This window comes from Carassius auratus, chromosome 6 (assembly GCF_003368295.1).
Source record: "Carassius auratus strain Wakin chromosome 6, ASM336829v1, whole genome shotgun sequence".
In the NCBI taxonomy this organism is placed as follows: Eukaryota; Metazoa; Chordata; class Actinopteri; order Cypriniformes; family Cyprinidae; genus Carassius; species Carassius auratus.
The window spans coordinates 10,878,818-10,905,659 of NC_039248.1; the positions used below are offsets into that span (position 1 = coordinate 10,878,818).

General features: G+C 38.6%; 1 protein-coding gene across 1 annotated transcript; it reads right to left on the reverse strand.

Moving 5' to 3' along the window:
• Positions 1-26,628, reverse strand: LOC113096288 (RING1 and YY1-binding protein B-like). The gene is made up of 5 exons (XM_026261654.1): positions 26,266-26,628; positions 25,506-25,631; positions 7,594-7,860; positions 7,415-7,510; positions 1-3,190 (listed from the first exon to the last, which is right to left on the reverse strand). The coding sequence occupies exons 1-5, from the start codon at positions 26,289-26,291 to the stop codon at positions 2,941-2,943; spliced, it is 765 nt and encodes a 254-aa protein (XP_026117439.1). The 5' UTR covers positions 26,292-26,628; the 3' UTR covers positions 1-2,940.
• Positions 26,629-26,842: the final 214 nt, after the last annotated feature.

Below are 26,842 nucleotides of genomic sequence, written 5' to 3' on the forward strand. Positions count from 1 at the left end.
CACAAGCAAAATGCATCAATAGACATTTTTACGGAAGCGAGGGAAATGACGAAGAAGCATCTAAAAGCAAAGTCGTGCACATGCCAGAAGTCTGTTGAATGTTAGCATTGTATAAGCTATAGACAAGGAGCAGTGATCAATAAAAGAAAAATCAAGAAAGGCAAGTAAAATGTACATTTACAAATGAATGCGCTCCACACAAAATTTACCAATAACAGCAATTAGCAAGAAAACGAAACAGAAAAAAAAAGAAGATTCCTTCTAACAAAATTAAACCTTATTATGCAAAAGGAAACTGTAAAAGCATTTTTACTAGACACTTACAAAATCAAGGGAGCCAGGACTATACAGGTACACTGTCATTTCACAAGGTTAACGCTATAGCATAAACAAGCATTCTATATTTGGGTTTCTGACAAACAAAGCTAAAAAAAAAAAAGTAACCATCTTTACACAGTAAATTAAGGTTACTGGTCGTACACAAGAACAGAACTGCTTGCGCGTAAAAAGAAGGAAAGACTCCATTGCCATTCATAGCCTATTACATTGGCTGCACCATTTTTTGTTATACATAAGCACACTTTAAATTCAGCAATTGTTTTTCTTCTCAAATTTAAATAACTTAGAAGATACAATTCATTGTTTGTTCTTTTTTTGTTTTTACAGTTTTACAAAATTCAGGTAACTGTTTTTGACAGCGGATAAGGCAAGTGGAAAAATGGCTATTTTCATACATTTCACGAAATGCTCTGTTAAGCTATACATTGCAAATTCGATGACTTTTGGGGTTAAAATGTAGTAAAATCTCAATCTGAATAATGCAGAATAATAAAACCCCCCACTGATTTGTGATTTACAAACAACCCCTTTTCTGGTTATTACTTTGCATACTTGTGAAAAACAGATTTTAAGAATAGTTAGTGTCTATCTTGAATTGCACTGGGTCAGAAAACAAAATTAATATCAAAACAACTTAAATGCTTTATATCCAACAATCAATACCGGTTTGGTTGGTTAACCTCACAAATATATATATTTAGTCAAGACATGGTCCCCCTTGCAAACAACCCAGTGAAGTCTTCATTTATACATGATGCTTTAGTCTGTCTACTCCTGCTAACGAAGTGGAAATCAAAGGTTGTTAACAAAAGCAGTAACCAATTCAAAGCATCAAAGTTGCCAGTGGATCAAAATGTCCATTTATCTATTCATTTCAAAACATACAAAGTATTTGCAGATGGAAACACAGCTCGATGGGAGTTCACTGTAGCCATTCCAGAATGAACACGTAGTACAGTGACAAAAGTCAGTGTTGCCTTTACAGATTGAATGTCTATGAATTTACATTTATACAAATCTTCTGCATATATCAAGAGGACAAGAATTACACATTTGAAATGGATTATATTAGACTTTATTAAAATGTTATATCACACATATGGTAATTACATTTTGAATTATTCATTTGCCTAGCATGTCATCAATATCAAATTCCTTTGGTCCTTCAATAAATAAAACTCATATCATATACACATACTTTGTACAGGTTTAATACAGTTCAAAGGGAAGATATGCTGACTTTGAGAATTGTGGGACCGCCAGCTAGACATCTCGAGTTAATGGGGAGCAGGAATATTGTGGGAAATCATGCTCGCGTCAATTTTTCGTGACACTGAAGTAAACTAATTGAAAAATGTTAGTGCTGAATGCTTGCTTGAGTTCCCATGCATTCAGCGACAGTTCATGTTCAGCACAATGTCTCTTATTCCTAGCGCTGGGACTGTTTTAGTAAATACTGCACTGCTCACCATCATCTAGGTTTTTGAAAATAATGGGAAAATGTCACAAGTCTGTTTTCAGATTAAAACAAGGTGGAGTAAAACCCTAAGATTAAAATCGGTTTCTTTCGATCAAAAATAACTAGAAAACGCAGAAGCAGTTCTTCAACTTTAAAGGCCTACGGACCTTTGAGACATCAAACCCTTTTAGTGTTTTTACAATACATCATATGTAGACCATGAAGGACAACAAAAGCTGTCAAACTAAATGTTCTGAATACAATTGCAAAACCAGACGTTAAGCCAAGTGAGCGTTAAGAAAGCTCAGTTCATCTTAAAATGATCTAATCCAAAGCTCACACATCATGCTTGCAATGTCTTCTTGCAGTTTGTGAATCTCAGCTGTCTTCTCCATAACGGGTGTAAAACATTGTCTGTTTAGTATGTTGACGAAACCAGATCTTGGGACCCCCCCCCAGTGCACAAATTCAGATTAGTCTCGCAAAATGGAAAAAAATCCCAAAACAAAGCAACAGAAGAAAGCAGCCTGACACCAGCCTGTCTTCAGGAGCAGGGGGATCCGTTTCTATGGTGTGAACGTCATTCTGAGGACTGAAACCATTTCACAGTGTAGCTAGCACCATTGTGAGAAGTTTCTCAGGAATCTCCGGAAAACTCGTTTCAACACTAAAGGGGAGCCATCGGCTTGAGCTACTTTATCTGAAGAAACTTTTGACCAAAAAAAATAATTCTCTAAAAGTAGATAGACGCAACATAAATAAGAGCATTAATGGTCCGGAATAGTTAAAATGTCGGTGGTTACTGTGCACAGCGGACATTTACATATATATATATATTTTTTAAACAAAACAAAAATGTTGATTCAGCTGCACATCCACATACAAATATAAAACAATACATACAAGAGTGGGATGTCTCCAGGAAGGGAAATTAGGGACAGTTTGTCCAGCGGACCAAATCCACGGTCCACCATGGTTGCACCATTTACACAGATGTATGTGTAGGTATGTTGAGTGTGTGTGGGTAAGAGGACAGTATGTTCCTCTTTCAGTGACAGAAATGAATATGAGTTGGCTCAGGGCAAGGTGAGGGGAAATGGAGGCAAAGTACATCCCTGCTGTCTCGACAGCGTCCGTGGTGTTCAGAATGACTCATCATGCCCGACCGAGAGGTCTCCCTTTGGTGTCGATGCACGGGATGAGCCTTTGTCCATGCTCTCGGAGCCAGAGCTCTGGTGTTGCTTTTCAGAGCCAGTGCTCGAGGTCACTGTGGAGGACGAGGTGGAGGAGGTGCGGGTCTTCTCCTTAAAGTCTGTTATGATCACGGTGACGTTCCCTACTGTGATGGCCAGCTGTTGAGCTGTGCTCCTGTCAATGTTCTTCAGCTTGGGCCTGCAGATTGGAGGAGGACAGTGTGTCAAAAAACGCAATCGATCACTTTTTGGATGTAAAGATAGTGAAGTGACATAACTGTAGATTCATGACTTAAATTTTTCAAATGAAGATACAAAATACATGCAAAATTCCCTTTATCATGGGTTCCATAAAAGTATTAAGCAGCACAACTGTTTACAAATGATAATCACAATATATATCAAATCAACATATTAGAATGTTTCCTAATTAATAAAAGACTTAAGTAACATGCTGAAATCTCAGTATTGCAATCACAAAATATAAAAAAATATATAAAAAATATTTTTAATAAATTTTTAACAGGGCAAGTATTTGAATATTTGTAAAAATGACATGTATATTTAAAAAAATGTAAAAGTTAATTAATTAAAAAAAAGTATTAGAAATCAAATAAATTATTTTATAAGAATACATTAACCAGTGAAAAAAATGGCGGGGAAAACCCCCCACTACAGATTCTCTCTGGGCCCATCCATTACAAACAATGTTGTTTCAATGGTTAGACAATGGGGGCAAGTCCTGCATTTCACCTTCCACAGTATTTGCATGATTTGGATTTAAATGCAGAAAAGGACAGGGATATGGGCGTTGCATGCAAACCATGTTTAGGTCAAACACTTAACCACACCCACACAGCCTTTAACACAAAAGACTTAAGTAACTAACCAACAGTAAGTAAAAACAAAATCAGTTAACTATTAGTGCCAACACTTAGGAATAACATTCCCTAAACACTGCTTGGTATTCAGAAATTTGAGATGAAAAGATGATTTTGAGAAAATATGGTCAGGTTCACATTTCCTAAACATCAGAAACCAAAAAAGCATGCAAAGACTAACAGAGATCAGACAGATTAAAGGTATAGATCTAAAGGGATAAACTATCTTAATTTGCTTTCCGAAGATATACAAAGGTCTTACGGATTTGAAATGACATGGGGGGGGGGGGGGGGATTGGTTAATTAATGACAGAATTTTCATTTTTGGGTGAACTAACCCTTTAATACTCAACAGCACACATTTCAAAAGCTTAACATCACCAAAACTTACATTTACACAAAAAGCCCACTAAAAATTGAGACCTGTTTCCAGGGTTGTGTGCATGGCAAAAGCACAAAGCTAAATCTCATTGATTGGCATTAGCCTCAGTTGTTAGTATGCCTCCAAGACAATGTGACACAATGAGCTCTGCTGGCAGAATCAGACAGAAACAGAATGGTGGGACGGCGGCCAACAGGGCGTGAGTGGGAGTAAAACGGAGCTGCTCAATTGAGATCAGCCCACGACTCGCTCATTCAGAGAGAAAGAGACAGACACAGACAGAGAGAGAGGCATTTGTGAATCAGAGCACTTTCTGCAGTGACGTTCGTCACTGCTGTCTGCCAGCTTTGTTCACTGTCAGTGTGACTTACAACACATTCTCAAGCCAGACCTTCAACTGCAGTTATTATTATTACACTACCATTATTTTGGCTTTTAAATGACAGCATTAAGCATCTTTATGGCACTGTGTGAAAGTGACTAGTGCTAAAATAAGTGTTTTCAGAGTATGAGAGCTGGGAACTAGCATCTGATCAGCACCCTCAAAATGACAAACTAAACCACAGAAACAAACACTCACTGATTTTCTCTTACAAAATCCATACTGGCAAACTTGGGCAAAATGCGATCATTCAATTGGATTCTGGAGCCCTGTTGAGCAGGGGAGCCGGAATGAACAATGAAAAGTCCAACAGGTCAATATTAACACACCACCATTCAAGAGTTTTGGATTGGTAAATTTCATCACATGATCCTTCAGAAATCATTCTAATATGTTGATTTGGTGCTCAGTGAACATGTATTAATATTATTATCAATAATTAAAACAGTTATGCCGCTTAATATTTTGTCAGTATTCTTTGATGAACAGAAAATTCAAAAGATTCAAATTTTTTTTGTAAAATACATGCCTTTACTGTCACTTATGATCAAATTAAGGTTATTAATTAAAAGGTTGTTATTATTAATTATATATATATATATATATATATATATATATATATATATATATATATATATATATATATATATATATATATATATATATATATATATACACAGTATTGTTCAAAATAATAGCAGTACAATGTGACTAACCAGAATAATCAAGGTTTTTAGTATATTTTTTATTGCTACGTGGCAAACAAGTTACCAGTAGGTTCAGTAGATTGTCAGAAAACAAACAAGACCCAGCATTCATGATATGCACGCTCTTAAGGCTGTGCAATTGGGCAATTAGTTGAAAGGGGTGTGTTAAAAAAAAATAGCAGTGTCTACCTTTGACTGTACAAACTCAAAACTATTTTGTACAAACATTTTTTTTTTCTGGGATTTAGCAATCCTGTGAATCACTAAACTAATATTTAGTTGTATGACCACAGTTTTTTAAAACTGCTTGACATCTGTGTGGCATGGAGTCAACCAACTTGTGGCACCTCTCAGCTGTTATTCCACTCCATGATTCTTTGACAACATTCCACAATTCATTCACATTTCTTGGTTTTGCTTCAGAAACAGCATTTTTGATATCACCCCACAAGTTCTCAATTGGATTAAGGTCTGGAGATTGGGCTGGCCACTCCATAACATTAATTTTGTTGGTTTGGAACCAAGACTTTGCCCGTTTACTAGTGTGTTTTGGGTCATTGTCTTGTTGAAACAACCATATCAAGGGCATGTCCTCTTCAGCATAGGGCAACATGACCTCTTCAAGTATTTTAACATATGCAAACTGATCCATGATCCCTGGTATGCGATAAATAGGCCCAACACCATAGTAGGAGAAACATGCCCATATCATGATGCTTGCACCTCCATGCTTCACTGTCTTCACTGTGTACTGTGGCTTGAATTCAGAGTTTGGGGGTCGTCTCACAAACTGCCTGTGGCCCTTGGACCCAAAAAGAACAATTTTACTCTCATCAGTCCACAAAATGTTCCTCCATTTCTCTTTAGGCCAGTTGATGTGTTCTTTGGCAAATTGTAACCTCTTCTGCACATGCCTTTTTTTTAACAGAGGGACTTTGCGGGGGATTCTTGAAAATAGATTAGCTTCACACAGACGTCTTCTAACTGTCACAGTACTTACAGGTAACTCCAGACTGTCTTTGATCATCATGGAGGTGATCATTGGCTGAGCCTTTGCCATTCTGGTTATTCTTCTATCCATTTTGATGGTTGTCTTCCGTTTTCTTCCACGTCTCTCTGGTTTTGCTCTCCATTTTAAGGCATTGGAGATAATTTTAGCTGAACAGCCTATCATTTTTTGCACCTCTTTATAGGTTTTCCCCTCTCTAATCAACTTTTTAATCAAAGTACGCTGTTCTTCTGAACAATGTCTTGAACGACCCATTTTCCTCAGCTTTCAAATGCATGTTCAACAAGTGTTGGCTTCATCCTTAAATAGGGGCCACCTGATTCACACCTGTTTCTTCACAAAATTGATGACCTCAGTGATTGAATGCCACACTGCTATTTTTTTGAACACACCCCTTTCAACTAATTCAACTAATTGCCCAATTGCACAGCCTTAAGAGCGTGCATATCATGAATGCTGGGTCTCATTTGTTTTCTGACAATCTACTGAACCTACTGGTAACTTGTTTGCCACGTAGCAATAAAAAAATATACGAAAAACCTTGATTATTCTGGTTAGTCACATTGTACTGCTATTATTTTGAACAATACTGTATATATGTCTTCAACTAAATTTATATACTATTAGTAGACAGCAGGAATGTGTAAATAGTAATGGAATTTAGGTGGATTGTGAGATATGTAGGTATTAAGAAGAGAGAGAGGGGAGAGTGAAAGAACAAGTGAGCAAAAGAAAAAAAAAAACAGAGTAAAAAAGGAAAAAGAAAACAGAAAATATTCATTAATCATACCAGCCTTTTTACAGCATTAGCCAATAATCTGTGGAATCATATTTCTTATGATTTAAAAAATGCTTTAAAAAGGCTGGTATGGTAAATTAATATTCTTTTGTTTTTTCCTTTTCACTCAATTTTTCTTTGGCTCACTTGTTCTTTCATGTGTCATTACAAAATGCAGTGAGCTGCTGTTGCTTCATTCCACCCATGCTTTGATGCTATATGATCCTGTCAACACTTAGAAGAAAAAAAAAAATAGATGAAATGCAAAGATAATGGTGAGATACCTGGAGATGTGGGAGTTCTTGGTCTTGGTTGTGGATTTGCCAGATTGAATGCTGTTTCGTTCACTGGGTGGGCTTTGATGGCTGTCTAACTTGGGTCTGTTAAGAGACATTTTCTGGTTAGTCGCTCCATAAAGCAGAAAGTCACAAGTTTCTCACATTCTTATTGGTGACTAACATACTTGCTCTTTTTGCTGTTGGGTTTCTTGATGATGGCTGGGGTTATTTCCTTCTCTCGGTCCTTCTTCTCTTTGTCAGGCTGCTCCTTCTCACTCTTGTCCTTGTCCGTGTCTTCGGTGTCATGAGGATTTGTGTCGGGACGCTCCCCCTCAGTTCGATCTTTCTCAGGCCTCTCAGGCTTTTCCTTCTTCTCTTTCTTTGGGGGAGGAGGAATGGCGTACTGCTGGGCCACCTGCTGTGCCACCAGCTGGGAGTTTATCCGGGGTTTCCTGTGGGGCCGAACAGAGTTGATAAGGAGTATTAGAGTGTCACTAGCTCTGCTGAAAACTCTTCACTTAACTGCTGAGCCTGGAGGTTATAGATATGTACAAGTTTAATATCTAAAGCCTGAAGTAATGTAATGTATGCTTTTTAATGAACGTTTCAGGTTTAACAAACCATTGCATTTACGGTAAAATACAGCTTCAGCAGAACTCTATGGTGAAATGCAGTCAACCAGGATATTCAAATTAAAATACACACTTTTTTAAAAATATAGCTACGTCACTTCAAATTATCTATTGTCAAAAGTATGAGAGCAAAAGTATTCATCTAGAAAAGATGTATAATTACTAAACAACTGGAAAAGGTTAGACATCTACAGCTTGCACAACATGCATTTTCATTTTTGAAAAACTACCATCAGGTTCACTGATGCTACCATTCATGTAGCAAAAACTAGCAAAAACTGTCAGACCAACTTACTTGGTTAAAAAAAATCAAATTTTAAGTATGCATAACTGTTATATCAAGCACTGCTCAATGGATAATAATGTACACTACCAAAACACGTCTGCTTCCCATAGCCGTCCGCAGTAATCCACCTCAGCCAGTGTTTACACAAAACCATTTTCAAGCACAGATTCTGTGGATTGTGGTGAAGACATTAAGACATACCTAGCCAGATAAAGCCCTCTGCAGGCATTTCAGTGACTAAAACCCTTTCACTGGTCTCCTGAATGTGATGACGGCCCATCGCCAGCTGTGTGGGTCTGCTGAATGTGTAATCTCATTATACTCTACTCCTTTAATAAATGACTGTGAGGATCATAGGGTGGGACATTTGCAGCATGTCATTGTCATAAGGACTAATCAGATTAGCTAGAAGGTTTGGCCTCATTTGCCACAAACTGGATAGAAAGCGGTTTTTAATCTGGTAGTCCCCTGCATCAATACTTGCACAAAGAGGGAAAAGCTTCCTCAAAAATGATAACAACATTTATTATTTTTTACATACAGTATATTAGCTCTTTACAATCAAGGGCTGTCCAAACAAATACGGCTTAATTTCAAGTATTATGAAACAATATAATGGTTTTACGTGAGGAAAAGTCCCAACTAAAAGCTATGTGCTGAAATCACATATTTATAAGGTATTTTCTTACTCTCAGATCTCCTTTGTGCCTTTTTTAAGTTCAAACTTGCTGTTTTCATAACACACATCGTATTTAAGTTGTAAAAAAAAGCAAAAGTTTTAGAAGAAAATACTATTTCAGGCTTTCTACTTCAAAATATCATATTTAATTGAATGTGTTACTTGCCCTTTCTTTGTAATTCTTTTGCTAACAATTTATGAGCGTAAATTGTTTCACCCATTTTTTTTTCCTGTGTGAGAACAGTGATCACAAAAAATGCAAACCTGAAACCAAGGATAAAAGAAAGCTGATCTGTCCGGACCTAGACCCACTGTTCGGCATACATGTGATTTGCAGATTTATTGCAAAATAACATCATAGTTATAGTTTATTATTTGCATTCGTTCTATCTTGCCAATTGACACATTACACATTTAATTTCTATGCACACAGAGGTGCATTTCAGATAAACATGTTTGTGTTTACACACTTAAAAATTTGCCAAAATACTCGTCTCGGCAATCATTCTTATAAACGCAGACGGTTATGTAATAAGTGAACAATAGTAGCTCAGAACGAATTTGGATGTGTATCATTATATTGGATTCATGCATAAGGTCTTAAAGGGACAGCAGCATATAAATACCTGCTGCTGTCTGTGTCTGAGACATTATTTAATTTTTTACTTCGTTTATCTATAGTGGTAATTTGATGTACTTTTTTTTTACACTGTCTGTCCACTTGCCTTTAATTTTGTTTGAACTTTCTTAGTTAGCCTACTAGTTTTCATGCATTGTGCAGTTAAGAAGCACTTAAAGTGTGCTTTAAGTAATAAATTTAAAGCAGTTACACTAGAAAGTAACACCTATATATGTTTTTAACTTGCTGACCAGAAAAAATGATCAAGACCCACAATATGACTTGATCAGTGAGTTTTGTGATCCATGGTAACCACTATTCTTTACTAATGCACAGCATCTATGTAGCTGGGGAAACCTTTCTTTCTTCTATACTCATACACACACACACACACACACATTCTGCAATGGTGGAAAGACAGGCAGCGGCTGCACGCTGCAGACTCTCTCTCCTCTGCACGGTGTTGAGTTAATTAAAAGCCTAGGGGCTGTGTCTGAGATCTGAGGCAGAGCACCATGCAGCCTGAGCCAGCTCACGTTCCTCAAGCATAATGGCCAACATCTGGCAGCAGCTGGGGGTAACAGAGGATTTCGACTGAGCATGGGGGATGAGCCGAAGCTCATGAGTGTTTTTTGCTTTGTCTAAACATTTAGACTTGGAAATCCTCTTCACCTCAATATTTTAGATCAATCACAGTTGTGAATGTTTAGCTGTTTACTTTGTGGTTAGATTTCTAAAACTTATGAATGGAAAAATTAAGGTCAGATACACACTCTACGTAAGTGCACAAACATGCTCAGCCAATGCTTTGTGCTGTTGTATGGACTTTACCACTTAAGACTTCAGTCAAATTTTGGAAAGCAACAACAGGAAAAGGAGTCTGCACAGACTTTGTCAAACAGGTTGTCACTAGAATCATGTCATGCTGTGCCTGCTTAGAAGTGTAAGTGGTCATAGAATAATAAACAAGTCAGAATACAATATTGAAGTATTGTATGATCCTGTTGATGTCCTTCAAACCATTAGATAAAATAAAACAGCTGTCTATCTGAGATTTTAAGAAAACCTGTGGCATTTAGATAGCAATGGTTCTTTCACTCCCTGAGACTGACAGGATACAGACGCTTTCTCACAGAGACCCGCCAATGAGAAGCCAATCAATTCCTCATAATAGGGAATCATGTTCAAGAGGCCAGCACAACTCCAATCAATACAACCTCTGCGAGGAATCTAGATGAGCTTCAGAGCCCGCTGGCAAAGGATACTGGAGCGCATCATTTAAAGCATGTGGGAATAGTGTGCATTGGGTCTGTGCTGGTCAAGGCAAGAAAAACAAAGATCAGGAACTAACACACTGCAGAATAACGGAAGAAAACTAAACAATTGAAAAAGTGAAAATATACAAAAGTTAATGTTATACAGGTAACATTTCAAGTCCAGAGGAAGAAAAAGAAACACCATGCCATGTGAGGTACTAGAGGATTAATTCGTGAGAGGTCATGCATTAAAGTGATTTTTCCATGGCTTTAGTGTTTAAAAAAGTCTTTACCATGATAAAAATTACTGTAATGCACAGCTTCTTATGGCTTATTGCCTTCATTAAAAGGTAAAAAGAGTGATATGCAATAGTATTGTTAAAAGTACCAACTGCGATACCACCCGGTACTGAAATTTTATGACAGTCCATTTCCCGCTATCATGAGCAGTGTTCAGCAGATTTTTGAAAATTGAAATTGTTTTAATTTCAGTACTGAATGGCAACATGGTCTGTACTTCTGGCAACACAAATATATAAATATTTAGTTAATATAATAAAGTATATAAGTTTTATTATATTTAAAATAGCTATTTTGCACAACTTAAAAAGTAATCTTCTAGTCTTACTATTTAGTAATTAGGCATCTGATGGATGTCAGGGACATCTGCCAGTATGTATGGATTATAATGGCAAAGTATTTTGGCAACATTGTTACAGGTTTTAAGTATTTATTAGCTAGTTAACAACAACTGTATAGATCCTAATCAGGATAGATACCAGAATTAAATTTAACGCAAATGAAAATGAGTTTGCGACCTACAATCTTTACAATAGCATTTACTGTATAAAAGGTTCTAAATAGTGTAATATTCAAGACTTTTAAAGCTGTTTTATGGAGCTTTTGTCTCTTGAAAATTTTATAGAAATACGTTTCGTCAGCTGAACTGTCGGTATGTTGTTAAACAACAGTACAATCCACTGTATGCAATGTACTTCGATCCTTCACAGTCTCATTTTCATTCCTGTCAAAAATAAATATGGCGTTACCCTGACTAAGGTTTATGAGAACAATCATCACACACAAGTACTGAAAGCCAAGGACAGATGCCTCGTTCAGTCCATCACCTGTAGTACCCTGAACACTGGGGAATTTGCTCTAATCCAGACCAGGGAAAAGTCAAAAGTGCACAATCCTCCACTTAACAGGTACTTGGCTCATTTCACCTCTCTTGAGGGGGATCCAGAAATCCCTTCCAACTTGAGGTTAGCCCAGGAGTCTAGCGCCGGACAGGCCTGTGATTTATTTGATTAACCTCCCCTCAGAGGATCTCTTGCCACGCGGTGTGATTTGTATCAGGGGCAGTACAGCAAGACAGAAACAGGCCGTACATTTGAGCTATGAATCAGTGCCAGCTGTAACTCAGCCACAAGAGCTCACTGGCATGTCAGGACTGCTGTCAACACTCCCAGAGCACAATAAAAACCACACAATGCATTATTTAATGACTGACACATGACCGCCTCATCATAAACTCTCCCTGTTGACTAGGACTCATGTATGAACACAGGTGGCATCACTCCAGTGGGAGAAGTGGAACGGGCATGCAGTTTGAGATGGACACTGACCAAACTCACATTAGCGAATAGACGTTGCCAAGTCGAGGGAAACCTGAATGAAGCTGGATGAGAGAGGTCATTGTGGTTGTTTTGGAAAACCATACTACTCTTACTATGGATTAATCAGGGCATATGCCACATTTAATTTGGCTTAAATTAAAATGAGGCTGTAAGGGACAATGCACTCTTGTATGCTTCAGTGTCCATCGTTTAGAAAACATAGAAAACGCTTGCTGGAAAAATGACATGAAGACAAATATTCCAAACTACTCAATGGACTGTATCTCTCTTCCTCACAGGCTTATTTCAGTTGCATCAAATTAAGTTATGCTTCTGCAGTACATAGTATACTTACTGTGCATATTACATTTCCTTTATGCATAGAACATCCAGTTGACCTACATTTGACAAAATCTGCAGTACAATATAGAACACTGTATCCCACAATGCAATGCAAAGCACTTGAATTGTCCTTCCAATTATGGTTTCATCAATAAACTGGAAGAAACATAAATCATGATTTACTCTACAACATTCATTTAATCTGGCTCTAAATCTAGTAATTTATGAAATAATTGATAAAAAATGTGAAATATTCATATTTACTTCCAAAAGCTAAATGAATGCCACTTGATGAATTAAATATGCAATGTGTTCCAGCATACTAACTTTTACTGTGCTGTAAACAGCAAGTATGACGCTAGTATTCCATTCCAAACATAGTCCTAGTGCTCTCAAGTCCTTGCTGGACAGAAACCAACATGAGCAAAAGGAAAACCTCAGATTAAACCAATTGAAAATGCATGGATCATTAAAAATAAGAAACCCTTCACAAACTTCAAGATCTAAAAGTCACAATGCAAAGATCTGAGCTCAGCTGCAACCCACCCCTTAGGCTAAAAACTAATGGTTATAACAAAGGCTTTTCTTAGCTTAAAGGGCTTTGTTGCAATCGGCTATTGCACTTTTTCTGCTGTATATTAAAGAAAGTTATTCTGATGTAATCATATTATTTTTCCATTACATTATACGAATTAAACTAAACTCATATACATATATATATATATATATAAACAACTAGTCATTTTCTAAACGTAAGAATGCCTGAAAACAAGCCTTGGTCTGAAAAGACCCCCACAGTTACATGTGTCACTTTAAACTGATGCGCTGTAATTAATGACACCGCACATGGAGGCTCTTTAATTCCTGGAGCAGTTGGCATTTCCGCAAGACTCCAGTCTAGGCTTCAGTTACACAAATGTTAGCGGTGCAGTAAATTACGGCACCGTTAAATGAAACAGACTGCTTGTAGAGGCAAAGACAGAATGCGATAATGCTTCAGTGAAGAGAAGATTTAAAAAAAAAAAAAAGAGCTCAATTAACACAGCTCTCCATTTCAAGTGCAGCATAAACAGGCAATCATGGTCATTGACTCTTGCATGCTTTGGGGACACAAAGTGGCCTGGAGAGAGGACAATCAGGTCAATGGGATACATATCTGCTACTTATGCATGGTACTGGACTACAAGGCTGCACCTTTATAGGCAGACTGCAATCTAAAAAGCAATCTGTTGTCATTTAAAGGACAAGGCTAGTTAAACTGAATCCAGACTTTCTACTGAGCCTACAGATTTAATTAAGCTCAGATGGAGGACTCTGAACATAAAAAAAAGCAATGCAAAGCACTCAAATTTGTCCTAAAAATACGCTAGATTTTTATATTTTTTTAGACATTTCCTGACAGCATTCGTGAGATTCTCCACTAGATTTAACATCGCTCGCCTCTTACATCACGGCAAACACGACAGTTATGTGCAGTGGCAGTACGCGGAGCGCCTTGATCCTCTGGTGTAGCAGCATTAAGCGTTTGACTGGTGGGGGATGATGAAGCTGCCATGAGTGTGCGTGTTGAACAAGCTATGAGACCGGGCTCCCATAAGCCATTCTACGAAGATTAGTGGCTTTGTGCCTGCTGTACAGAAGGAAGTTAGCGAAGAGAGCACCTAGAGAACAGGTCCTGGGTTCTTGTGCTGTTGCTCTCGACTGGGTGGAGGACATTAAACATTCATCTCCCCTGGAGGGACTCGGCCCTCTCGCTTCCCGGAGGAAATTGCTCTCTGGGGAGATCTCAGCTGTGGGGAAAAATCTAACTGTGATATAACTGCTCTCTAGTCATGGATGTGAGCTGCAATGTGAAAACGCAGTACTTCAGCTGACAGTGTAGAATAATAAATAATTTCTTTCCTGACTTTTTGTTCTGCTTTTTTTTTTAAGTAGCAAATAAATTGGACAAAAAGATTCAAATTCATAAAATATATGTTTGCAAGTAACAACACAAACAATGGATTTGTTCCTCAAGTATCAAAAAAATAAAAAATAAATAATATATTTTGGACTTGGAAATCAAGCACAAACTCTGTATGGGCCTGTCTATAATTAGCAAAGAGGAAGCGATTTTTTTTATTTTTTTCTTAACATCCCTTTCTCTTTTTGATCCATCCAAGAGAAGGCTTCCCGTGTTGTCTGACCTTTCACCAAAGGAACCCGCTCTATTCCCCTCATCACTCAGACAGCAAACCAGGTGTAGTGTTTGCACTGAGAAAAAAAAAAGGTTTCAATACAGATTTATTCCCACACTTAGCTTTCTGGAGGCTGTGGGCCTACAAAGAATTTGAACACTGAAGTCACACTTAAAAAAGTGACTGCATTAGAGAGAGATTATAAATAGTGTAATTTAAAGACCTTTCTGAATTAATTTGAATAAAATATTAAAGTGTACTCTATAAGCGTTTACAATTCATTTAAAAAGTGGTTCTAGCAGCATTTGTTGATGTTGCTTGATTTGGTATATTGCTTGCGTTTTCCAATAGGCCTGCTTGTGTAAAATAAAACATTCACATGAAGAGTTCACTGAAAAGATGTTTCCCTTGCCCATCACCTTCATACGTTATCTGCGAATCCATGCACTTACTGCTCTGAAGAATTTCAATATGTCATAGAAAAACACATCAGCAAGCAATAAAGTAAGATGACTAATCCTCTTAGCGCTAACATCTATATACAAGCAGAGCTGCAGATAGTAATGGCTTTATATTTCCTCCGGCAAAAACTCCAGCTCATATCGAGACTAGCTGTCAGTCACATCGTCTTTCATTGTCTGCCTTACCATCTTCATCAGCGCTGGATGCTGCAGACTACAGCGAGGCAGAGTCCCTCAATCGAAACGGCTTCAGTTCCTACTCAGTTAGCGGAGTAAGTGTGGTCACCGAACGTCACTGACTGTGGTTATGTGATATATTCATGAGTCAGGCGAACGGCAGCCTCCTCTGCTCCACTGACTGAATGACATGCGGCGGGTGAGGAGGAGGAGGACGGCGAGAGTTGAAGGAGGGTGAGCCCAGTGCTTCCCTGCGCTGGGTAATGATGTGCTCCATTCTGCCTTCCCTCTGAGAGGCTCTTGGCTGAGTGAGCACATCCCAACAGAGCCGTCCATCAAACTCAGCATGCAGTGGCCCACAACCCCCTCCTCACAGCGCACACACGTACAACACGCACACTTGCTCGCTCGCGCTCTTGCATTCATTCACTCTCTCTATTCTTTTGGTCTCTTTTTTTATCTCCTCCCTGGTGCCTTGTCATCTGCCTCCCTTCAGAATCACACGGCCAGCAATTTCTCTGTTGCTAAATCACTTTCAGCCAATTTCAGCCCACCCAGACAGACACACACACACACACGGTTCAAACTCAATACTAAGCGTTAACCTATCTCCAGGGCAGGGAGGAGTTCAGTGTGATCGAAAAAGTCTAAATACACTGAAATGCTGGGAATCTTCAAACCCATTTAAAAGTATAAATCAAGTAATATGTAAAACAAATGAGAATTCGATCATCAGGTTCAGTGAAAGTTTGTGAAGTGCTGCTGTCATCAAAAACACCCAAATAATAAGAAAAAAAATTTAATCAACTTTCCACTCAAATTATTATGCAGAAAGCATAAAATAATTGTAAAAATATATTCTCTTATGACTTTTGGATCCCACTGTAAAGAATATAATAACATTTTATTTGACAATATTGTAGATTGTAGATCATTAGGCTGATAATAGGCCTATACGTCAAATAATCAAGGGAAAAATTATCCTAACTAATGCTGTAAAAACACAGGCTACATGAGAGTCAGTTACATTACTATAATATACAGCGCGCGAGTAACCAGCTACTCAGTTCAGGTTTTCCACGTCTTGTGCACGAACATGGTAGCTCAATATAATAATACACATCAAATCGTCTAATCGCTTGAAATGTCCAAACCATAAAACAAATACAACTGACAAAGTTTAGTAAAGACTCAAGGCTCACACACCATATTCAACACTATGTGTTGAAGCATCGTTCTCCTCCGTGTTTTGCTTTTATGCCACTGACTGGCAGAATCCTGTGGCTACACACACTTTTAAGGGGGAAGTACTAACAGGAAATAACCGACATGGGACAATTACGTCGGTTAGAGGTTCTTAATTTCGGTTCCGATTACTTTTCGATTAATCGTCCAGCCCTAGTGTATCTGCATGTCAAAACAAAAGCACTGTGTGATTGATGCCTAGCGCTAAATTTATGGTCCTTCACAGAGGAAGTTACATGTGAGTGCTTAATCACATGAGCCAACATGCAACTTCTCTTTACTGTTATCACCGGCATCCTGTCAAAGCGTCTAATTCTAACATTTGGTAATATTTCTATTCAAAAAGTTGTTTACAATTTAGACTTACCTTCGGATGTTTAATAATGTTTATTTTGTGCTGAAACTGGTAATAATGTGGAGAAGATGATTAGTTCACATCTGTTGAACTAAGGCGCTACAGCATTCTGTCACTCCACATTAAACGGCACCAAAACGGCATTGATTGTTTGAATATTGCAATACAATTGACAGAATTTGAAATTTGCGACTTTGTTTCAGATTAAAAGTAAAAGCACAATGCTTATTGTAATATACTGAAAACCGCCTAGACTAATCGATTCTTGGGATATAAGAATCAATATTGTTTCAGAAAAATGAGAATCGATTAAAATCGAAATAGATCATATTTTATTACCTAGATAGACCTATTAAAAATAGATGCATTTTAACTGGTAGTCTCAGACTTTTGGATCTCACTTAATACAACACAACTTAAAACTTAATGACAACAAATGAGATGTACATAGAACTGCAGAAATTCAATATCTAAATTAATTCCAGACTACAACATTTTAAAACAACATGTTTAGTACCTGTTGGTAGATTCTTCCAATCCCAAGTGACAAAATTGCCAGAAAATGTGTGATCACTACTCTTCACCTCTATCTGAACTCTATAAGACTAAAATCCCATCTGTGTATTCCAGATATTGTTCTTATTTTCAGTGAAAGAGGACTATTGTGCTGATTTGCTTAAATGTCTACAATCTCATTGAGAAGTTTTACACCCTCAATTAACACACTGGTATAGATTAAAAGCTTACGCATGTGGTTTAAAGCAGGTCTAAATGCTGATAACTGTGGATAAGCAAGAGTGCATCACAGTGTGTTTGTAGATATATGGGAGAATTTGACACAGTGTTGGCACCACCTGATTATGTAATTTCATTATCCTCAACAATCTGCACTCAAACAATGGCGAAGAAAATTACTGGATTGTAAATCTCAGCTTCATCAATTACACACACCGAATCTAAGCCATCCTTGTTGATTTCACAAATCAATAGTGTCAAGACAATATTATGTTATTCCTAGTGGAACGAGGCACTTAAAACATCAATTTCCCATTAAATCAGAAAAAAAAAACATCAGCTGAACAGATCTTTGAATTTGTGCGCTGTGACATACTTATTATTCCACTTGCTTGCTCTATGTACCTACCTTCATGACACACGAGAGAGACTGTCAACACTGAAACTCATTGAACATGGAATATTGAAAACAACTCAATTTTTATTCAGTTTCGATGACTCAAACGTTTCAACAAAGTATCTCTCTGCAAATTTAATGCAAGGATTCTGTAAAAATCCATAATAAAAGATCTAGTCTGGCCAATCAACAGAAATACAATAAGTGGCAACTCTACAACTCTCATTCAGTGTAAATTAAATAACATATCAGAATGTTTTCTGTAAATATGTATGAGACTGAACAACTACTGAGCATGTAATGCAAAAAAAAGTTTAAATATAAAAGTATGTATGCTTGCTGCTGTAGAAGCACTGGAAGAACCAATTCTGTGAGGTTGCACACTGCACACCATCTATATATGTAACATTTTGTCTTGTGTAAGCTTTATCAATGAACTTTTTTAAGGCATGGTTGCAACACCATGCAACAAAGGGGGTGAGGCCATGCTGCATTGCTTTAGAGAAAAGGAAGAAAACTAGGGGTGGATGTAAAAATCTATTCATATATCAATCGCGGTTCTGTTTTCTAACGATTCTAATGGATTCAAAATCAATGTTCTAAAGCAGCAGTTCTCTTTCTCGCGTCGCTCTGCATCTCTCTCACTCTCTCATTCAGATCACCAGCTCAGCAGCTAAGCTCCAAGAATAAACCGTTACATTTATACACCTATTTTCACATAACTATGAGAAGCATTAAACCACGCATGTGGTTGCCGTGCTGTATTAGAGCTTTAATCAAGATAAAACCGTATATTAAAAGCTAACAGAAGCAGTAGCATTTACAAATAACAGCATATCTAAAAGTATGAGACAACAACATACAAAGAAACATACCATTAAGAGCTGTGCTTGCACAGGTTCTACATGATCCTCTTCACTGATTTCCTCTGCTTCTCAATCAGACTCACGTTGATAAGCAAAATAGACAACACCATTGTTTACAATACAACTAGAGCACATGCCCCTGAGGTGAGGGGCGGGATGTTTAGACACACACTAGAGGTGGTTTAGCCAATCACAACACACAGGAGTAGCTAACCAATCGTAGCCAGTCGTCTATTTCTTAGGAAGAGGCTTCATAAAAGCAGGAAATAATCAGCATGTTAAGGAGAAGGAACAGAGCGGGTTGAAATAAAGGTAAATTATGGGGAATTTATTTTATTTTTTTAACAAAGCATTAACACACACGTTAGAGTGCACCCCATAAACACAATCAAGCCTAGAAAAAATTTAAGAACATTAAGTAAATGCATTAGGTTTCATGAACAATGAACAACACTTTCACAGCCTTTAGTAGTCTCGGTTAATGTTAATTTCTCCATATGCTAATACATTAGTTGTATAAATTAACATTAACATGAATTAATAATGACCAAAAGTATCACTTAGCCTACATTAATAAATGTTGTAAAAAAAATTAATTATTCAGATTTGCTAATGTTAACAGTCTAATCATTCTTGTCATGTGTGAGCTTTAAAAGGACTCAAATTGACATTCAAAATCAGATTCACTTCACAAAATTTGGTAAAATATTTCTTGTGGTTTTGCATTTGATTAGCTTAATTTGAAAAAAAGAAGGGGAAAAAAATTACTTGGACACTTGTGTAAAGGAGGAAAAACTTTGGCTGGGACCTGGCAAGGAGCTTCAGGGGAAGTAAAAAGTACCCCAGAATTGAAGATCAAGGTAACCGCGAAGGCCAAATGACACTTCCCCCGATCCGGCACATCAATCAACTTAAGAAATCTCCTAATGGATTCTGCCCTCAAACCTGTGGGTGACTGATATGCATCTTGGAACACAACGACCACAGAACCTGATACTGAAGCAAGGTGTCACATTCTTCACTTCTGTTCTCAGGATTCCAATGTAATATTAAAACATGATCTACAAGGAATGCTGCTTGAAGGCATTTGATTTTGATGGGCTAAGAGGAAAGGAGATGGTTCTAGGCTTTCCTTTGGGCTTGAGAGTGATTTTTTTTATTCTGATTAGCTTAAATCCAAAAAGTGCAACTTCACCAATAACATACAGACCAAACAACTACTTGCATATCATGCAACAAGCCCACAGTGATGCAGTACAAATTTCTGCAAGGTTGACAGTAGCATGACCCTAGATAACCTCTACTGCCATGGAAACACAAAGTGAATGAGTCCATGAAGTGTGCAGCTGCTGTATGGGAAAAACAGAGACATGCCCTCCAGCAAAGATGTCATCCAACTCATACAATCCTGCAAGTTGCGAATACACGAGCATGAAAGCCATGCATATAATTCATTCAACACTTAATTTGCACGCTGTCGAGCGTCAAATTGCCCAGTACGCAAGTGGACATCCAAACCTTTATGAGGTCCGTTAGGGAGTCAGTTGGGCAAAAGAGACTCTGTTATGCTCAGTTAACATTTTCCCTAAAATTTGCCTTTAATAAACATCCTAAGTCCACATCAGCCAAGTTCACGCTGTATTAAAAAAAATCAATCAGCTCGAATCCAAAGTGCTCAGGAATCAGATAATGCTCCGCAACAATCTTGGTGCTTTAAACACCCCTTCTTTACATGACAAAAAAACATGCGCTGCTAATCTACAAGCATCCTTGCACAGGGGGTCTCTGCATTCTTTGAACTCCAAAGACCAACAAAGATAAAATAATTGGTGAGTGGAATGCGTTATCAACACCACAAAGACCCATTCATTGAGGGAGGAACAGAGATAAAAGGTGCTGAGATGGGAGCATAAACGGCTACACACTTGTAAAAGAGCGCATCGTTTCTCTGCAAGCGCCCCATGCTCCCTTCCGTGCACCACTGGAATACATCAAACGTGGACAAGATGGCTAATTAGTCCTCATTACAAAGGGAGCCAGGCTTCTTACATCAGCAAACAATCGCATCCATCAAAGCTTGACAGCACAGATCAAACAGACAGAGCGGCTCTCATCAGCAATACTGTGCGATTTCTATTTAGCAGACTGATAGGAGCTGGGCTTCTGCCAGCAAAAGTGAGACAAGGGGTTTCCAACATGCATGGCATAATTTCCTGTCATTACCACAAATGTACATGCCTGCTTTCTGCAAACAGATCCATGAGCTGTGCTCGGTTTCGAAAGGGAATTAACGAACTAATCGCTATTGACAAATACGCTGTTTTGGAGTGTCTGACTTCTCCCAACACCTCCTCTTTCCCCCAAATGTCAGGAAAGCACTGGGTGTAAAAGAGCAAATGAAAAGGTTAGAGCACGGGGATTACTGCGTGCGGCTGCATATTACTCATTGCTGAAGACACCACATCAGTCAGCTGATGAGAAGTGTTGGCGGGTTCACACATCATAACAAACACAGCGCATCACAGACAGACGTAGAACAAACGTAACTGAGGGTAGAAAGCTACATTCGCTTACAGGAATATGACCACGATGGCATTTCAGGCAAACTGAACATTCATTTGTTGATTTAATCAACGGTTCTCAATCCTGGTTTTGGAGTACCCCAGCACTGCACATTTTGGATGTCTCCCCATTTACCGTACTTAAAATATTTTCAACATACTTCCCCCGCGATACAGCATGCAAAACACAGTCACTCATAAAAAAAAGGGAGTTTTCACAGAAATGAAATTAAAGATTAGATTTAGGGTTCCCAAAAAACCTTTTGGTGAACAGTGATGTTAAGAATGTGATGAACATTGTATAAATATATAAAAATAAAAACCTGCTATGGAAAGCTTCTATGGATGTTAAAGTTCCGTCATGAAATAGTAAAGTGTCCAGCCAGGAGGCACTCTGATGAACAGCAAAAATAAATAAATAAAAATATATTTGTAAAAAAAAATGGCAGACAACTGTGAGCCAGGTATTGTGTGCTTTAGATAGAAATAAAGTTGATCCACATGGTTAAACTGTTTAACAGTAGTACATTTTTTAGGTATATCTTGGGTAGCGCAAGGATGCATCCATGCTGCTATCATAAACCAACCAGACATCCTGAACTAGGCGTCAAATAAGGGTAACTTCCAAAACGTTCAGTCTTCCAGTTTAAAGAATGAGAAGCACTTGATTAAATGACCTTCATGAGCACACCTAGACCTGTTAGTGACAGCTTCCAACCGAACGGCACAGATATTAAAGCAGTCACTCAATTAGACAAACCAGAAAGACAACATTAACGTCTGATTCTTTGCTCTTAGCTAAACTGTTATTACAAATGAGTAGCAGGTTACGCTTATTCTTAAATCAAGCAGAAACTGTTTCACTTACAAACCTGTTACAACACAAGCGTCACATCCTGAAGACAGAACAAGAATTTCTGACACCTGATTGACCTTTAAACCACATTAAAAAGACAAGAAAAACCCAAGTAAATGTATTTCCTGCTCTGGATCTTAAACAGCAAACATCTCTATAATAGCTTGACAGCATATAAACACACCCAGACATCAAACACTTTTGATCAAACCAGAGATGGGACCAAGTCACACATGTGCAAGTCTCAAGTAAGTCTCAAGTCTTAACCTTCAAGTCTCAAGTAAGTCCCAAGTATTTTTTTCTTGGGCAAGTCAAGTCAAGTCAAGTCACAAGCTATGTCAAGTCAAGTCCAAGTCAAGTCACCTTAATATTGTTATTTTACCTGCAGAATCTGATCTTAATAAAGTTAAAAGACAAGATATAAGTAACTGTCAGTAAATTAAAATAATTTGGATTTGCATTGTAAATACTCATGTTCAGTAAAATACATCATGGAATCAAACAAAATTGTAACTTCCTAAAATTATTTATTTTTCACTTCTGCCAACAGTGTTTGAAATGTTTTACATTTTTAACATTGAGTCCATAAAACTAAACATCCAACAGACTCCTCTCTGAACACCTCTCTCTCTCTCTCTCTCTCTCTCTCTCTCAAACACAGTTTACATACAACATTAAACTGTTACATTTCTCCTCTCTCTCTCTCTCTCTCTCTCTCTCACACACACACACAAACACACACTCTCTCTCTCTCTCTCTCAGAGTATAGAATATAAATATGACGTATTTTCAGTTGTTTCATACTTTTTTGTTATGTACAGTACAGACCAAAAGTTTGGACACACCTTCTCATTCAAAGAGTTTTCTTTATTTTCATGACTATGAAAATTGTAGATTCACACTGAAGGCATCAAAACTATGAATTAACACATGTGGAATTATATATGGAATTATATACATAACAAAAAAGTGTGAAACAACTGAAAATATGTCATATTCTAGGTTCTTTAAAGTAGCCACTTTTTGCTTTGATTACTGCTTTGCACACTCTTGGCATTCTCTTGATGAGCTTCAAGAGGTAGTCACCTGAAATGGTCTTCCAACAGTCTTGAAGGAGTTCACCGAGAGATGCTTAGCACTTGTTGGCCCTTTTGCCTTCTGTCTGTGGTCCAGATCACCCCTAAACCATCTCGATTGGGTTCAGGTCCGGTGACTGTGGAGGCCAGGTCATCTGGCGCAGCACCCCATCACTCTCCTTCTTGCTCAAATAGCCCTTGATGCTTTCAGTGTGACTCTACAATAGTCAATAGTCATGAAAATAAAGAAAACTCTTTGAATGAGAAGGTGTGTCCAAACTTTTGGTCTGTACTGTACATAACAAAAAACAGTACATAACAAAAAACTTAAAATACGTCATATTTCTATTCTGTACTGTATATATATATATGTGCACTTCTCATGATTGGGTAATCGCGGCAGCTACATTAGTTTTTCTGATTAATTGTTTTGCTCTATGAGAAAGACAAGGTAACAAAATGTTCGGGGCTTATGCCCCCTTAGCCCAGCCCTTTCAATGCGTTTTTTTGACGGCCTGCTAGCGGATCATTAGGGGCCGTTCACATCACGTCTTTTGCGCGCGCAAGTTCGTTATTTCCAATGTAGGCGCGCGGTATGCGCGCTCATAATGGAAGCAACGCGCGCGCGTCGCACCGCATCGAGTTAAAAACAATCTAAACTTTTCAGAATGCCGCAAGCGCACCGCAGGTCATATGACAATAACTAACCAATCAGCTTCATCCTTTCCCGTATCAACGTTGAAAGCTCAGCTAAGATGAAGGAACAGCTGTTCATAGCTGTATATGGATTGCCATTTTGAAACGAATTTAGTAGCAGAGCTACTGCGAGCGATTTTTAGTGCTGCAAATCCATTTATACTTTGCTGAAAATTCATTGAGAGAGAGCGTGTCATGGATGCTTAGCAACGACAGACGCCCCAGGAGCACTTCTGTCCGAGTGCTGTGGAAAGAAGGAGAAAGCGGCGCGACTAGCGTTTTCCACGCGTTTTTAGGCGCGAACTATTGAAGACAAAAGCGATGACCCTCGGTACCTCTCAGGCTGACATGTTGATGTGATGTGATATCTGATTTAAGTGGGCGTGGTGTGTGTAAGGTAGAGAGGGCATGACTGATGATAGTGTCCTGATCCAGTCACGACGCTATTCTCAGCCTGCGCTCCAGCTGAGTAATCAACTTTATTTAAAAAAATAATTTATATATTTTATATTCAAACTGAAAACATGATGTGATTAACACTCAAGTCATTCAAGTCATCGTGTCTCAAGTCAAGTCAAGTCCCGAGTCTTTAACTTCCAAGTCCGAGTCAAGTCTCAAGTCCTAAAAATAGCGACTCGAGTCGACTCGAGTCCAAGTCACCAAGTCACAAGTCCCCATGTCTGGATCAAACCCAACAAATGCCAGCCACAACGTTCAATGGCAAATCTGACTGGAGCCACACATGCAAACACTGCAGCAAGCATGCAAGACCACGGAGCTGCAGTCAAAGCATTTGCACGCAAATCCAAAGCAATAAATTGTGTTCGAGCTAATGCAAGACAAAGAAAGTTTGCCTGCCACTGCAATGACTGCACAGGCTGGCTGCCAAACTCAATCTAGTGCCAGTCATCATACTGAATAAATGACAATTAACTTGCATGAGAGGACTGGCGTTTCTATGAATCTTAAAGAGCAAATCAACAAGTAAAGCATCGAAATCAGCTACATTAATGATGAGATCAGGATCGCAATGCTGCAGAGGTCCAGCGTAAATGCCCATACCTGGTAGACGTGCCCTTCCGTACATCACAGATGCTGCATTTGAAGGCTTCGGCACTGTTTCTGAAAGTGCACACACTACAGTCCCAAAATCCGTCGTCCGCTGTCGGTTTGGCTTGTCTTTTTGGCCTTAAACAACAAAAAGAAGTCCAAATTATTAAGGTCAGCTCCCACGTTTGGCCCCTAACATTCTACATCTTGTCATACACTGTGTCGAATGCGTTTAACGTAACCGAAGTGGCAAAGAAAAGTGACAGAAAATCCGAGCCATGACGTGCGAGGACGGTTTATTAGAACCGGAAAATACTGGAAATACACGCTAACCAGCTAAGTTAACTAGCCACGGTTATTCTCCGTAGCTCCTAGTCACCGGGCTTAACACATCTATAACACACTTAAAGGGTCTAGATTGGTGTCCGCAGGCATGGCTGCTAGCGTTAGCCAGCGAGCTAAAGATATCGCGTCGGTGAACGGCGTGAAATTGAATGTCAAAAACCGTCCATTTAACGGCGAACTTCGATTAAAAACCGCGTCCGAAGAGGCCAGGCGTATCCCGTAGGAAGAAAATCTCTTTGTCTGAGAGGCACCGAGTCGTGTTTAGAGTTATCTGTGAAGAAGAGAAAGCCGCCATAGCTGCGTTTGTTTCTGAGAGAAAGGAGAAACGCTCTTCGAGAAAAGCATCGGGGTATCCACCGAGCGAATAACACAGCCGCGCGGACACTAAAATCGCCTCGAAAACTACCGACTGTTGACGCTTTCTTACCTGGTCGGGCTCTTTTTGTCGCCCATGGTGGAAAAACGGACTCTCGAAAGAACGAAAAGGGTTCAGCAATTAACAATAATTGTGTGTGAAGGTCCGTGTGAGCGTGTATGTCTGCGTCTGGTGGATCCACACTGAGAGAAGCGCTTGCAGGCAGACTCGCCTTCTCCTGACTGACTGACTGACTCTAGGCAGGGCGAAGAGACTGCGGATCCCGTGACTGCGCTGCCCAATCACCGCTGTCGTCGGTTTAAAAGTCTCGCCAGCTCAGAAATAATCAGCACGGATAGAGAAATAGTACTACACTTCTCCCCGATTGCCAAACGTAATTAGACTGTGTGCCTGTCGAGGTGAAAGAAAGCAGTAGTGAAAGACTGACTCGATGACTGAATGACTCTGCTATATATCAGTGGCAGCACCGGGGAGTGTGCGTTGGATTGGGCTGTTTGGGAAGAAATGTCAAGTTCAACTTGGGACACCTCAATACTGAAATGACCCAAGGCGTTTACTTTGTCTTATGGTGTACCATCTCAGACAATGTAATCATTTAACCATATAAAAAAAAAAACATAAAATGGAA

Coding starts and splice junctions, on each gene's coding strand:
- LOC113096288 (XM_026261654.1), bottom strand. CDS start 26,291: ATGGGCGACAAAAAGAGCCCGACCAG. Junction 25,632..26,265: donor GACAAAAAGAGCCCGACCAG/GTAAGAAAGCGT, acceptor TTGTTGTTTAAG/GCCAAAAAGACAAGCCAAAC. Junction 3,191..7,414: donor AAGAACTCCCACATCTCCAG/GTATCTCACCAT, acceptor TCCAATCTGCAG/GCCCAAGCTGAAGAACATTG.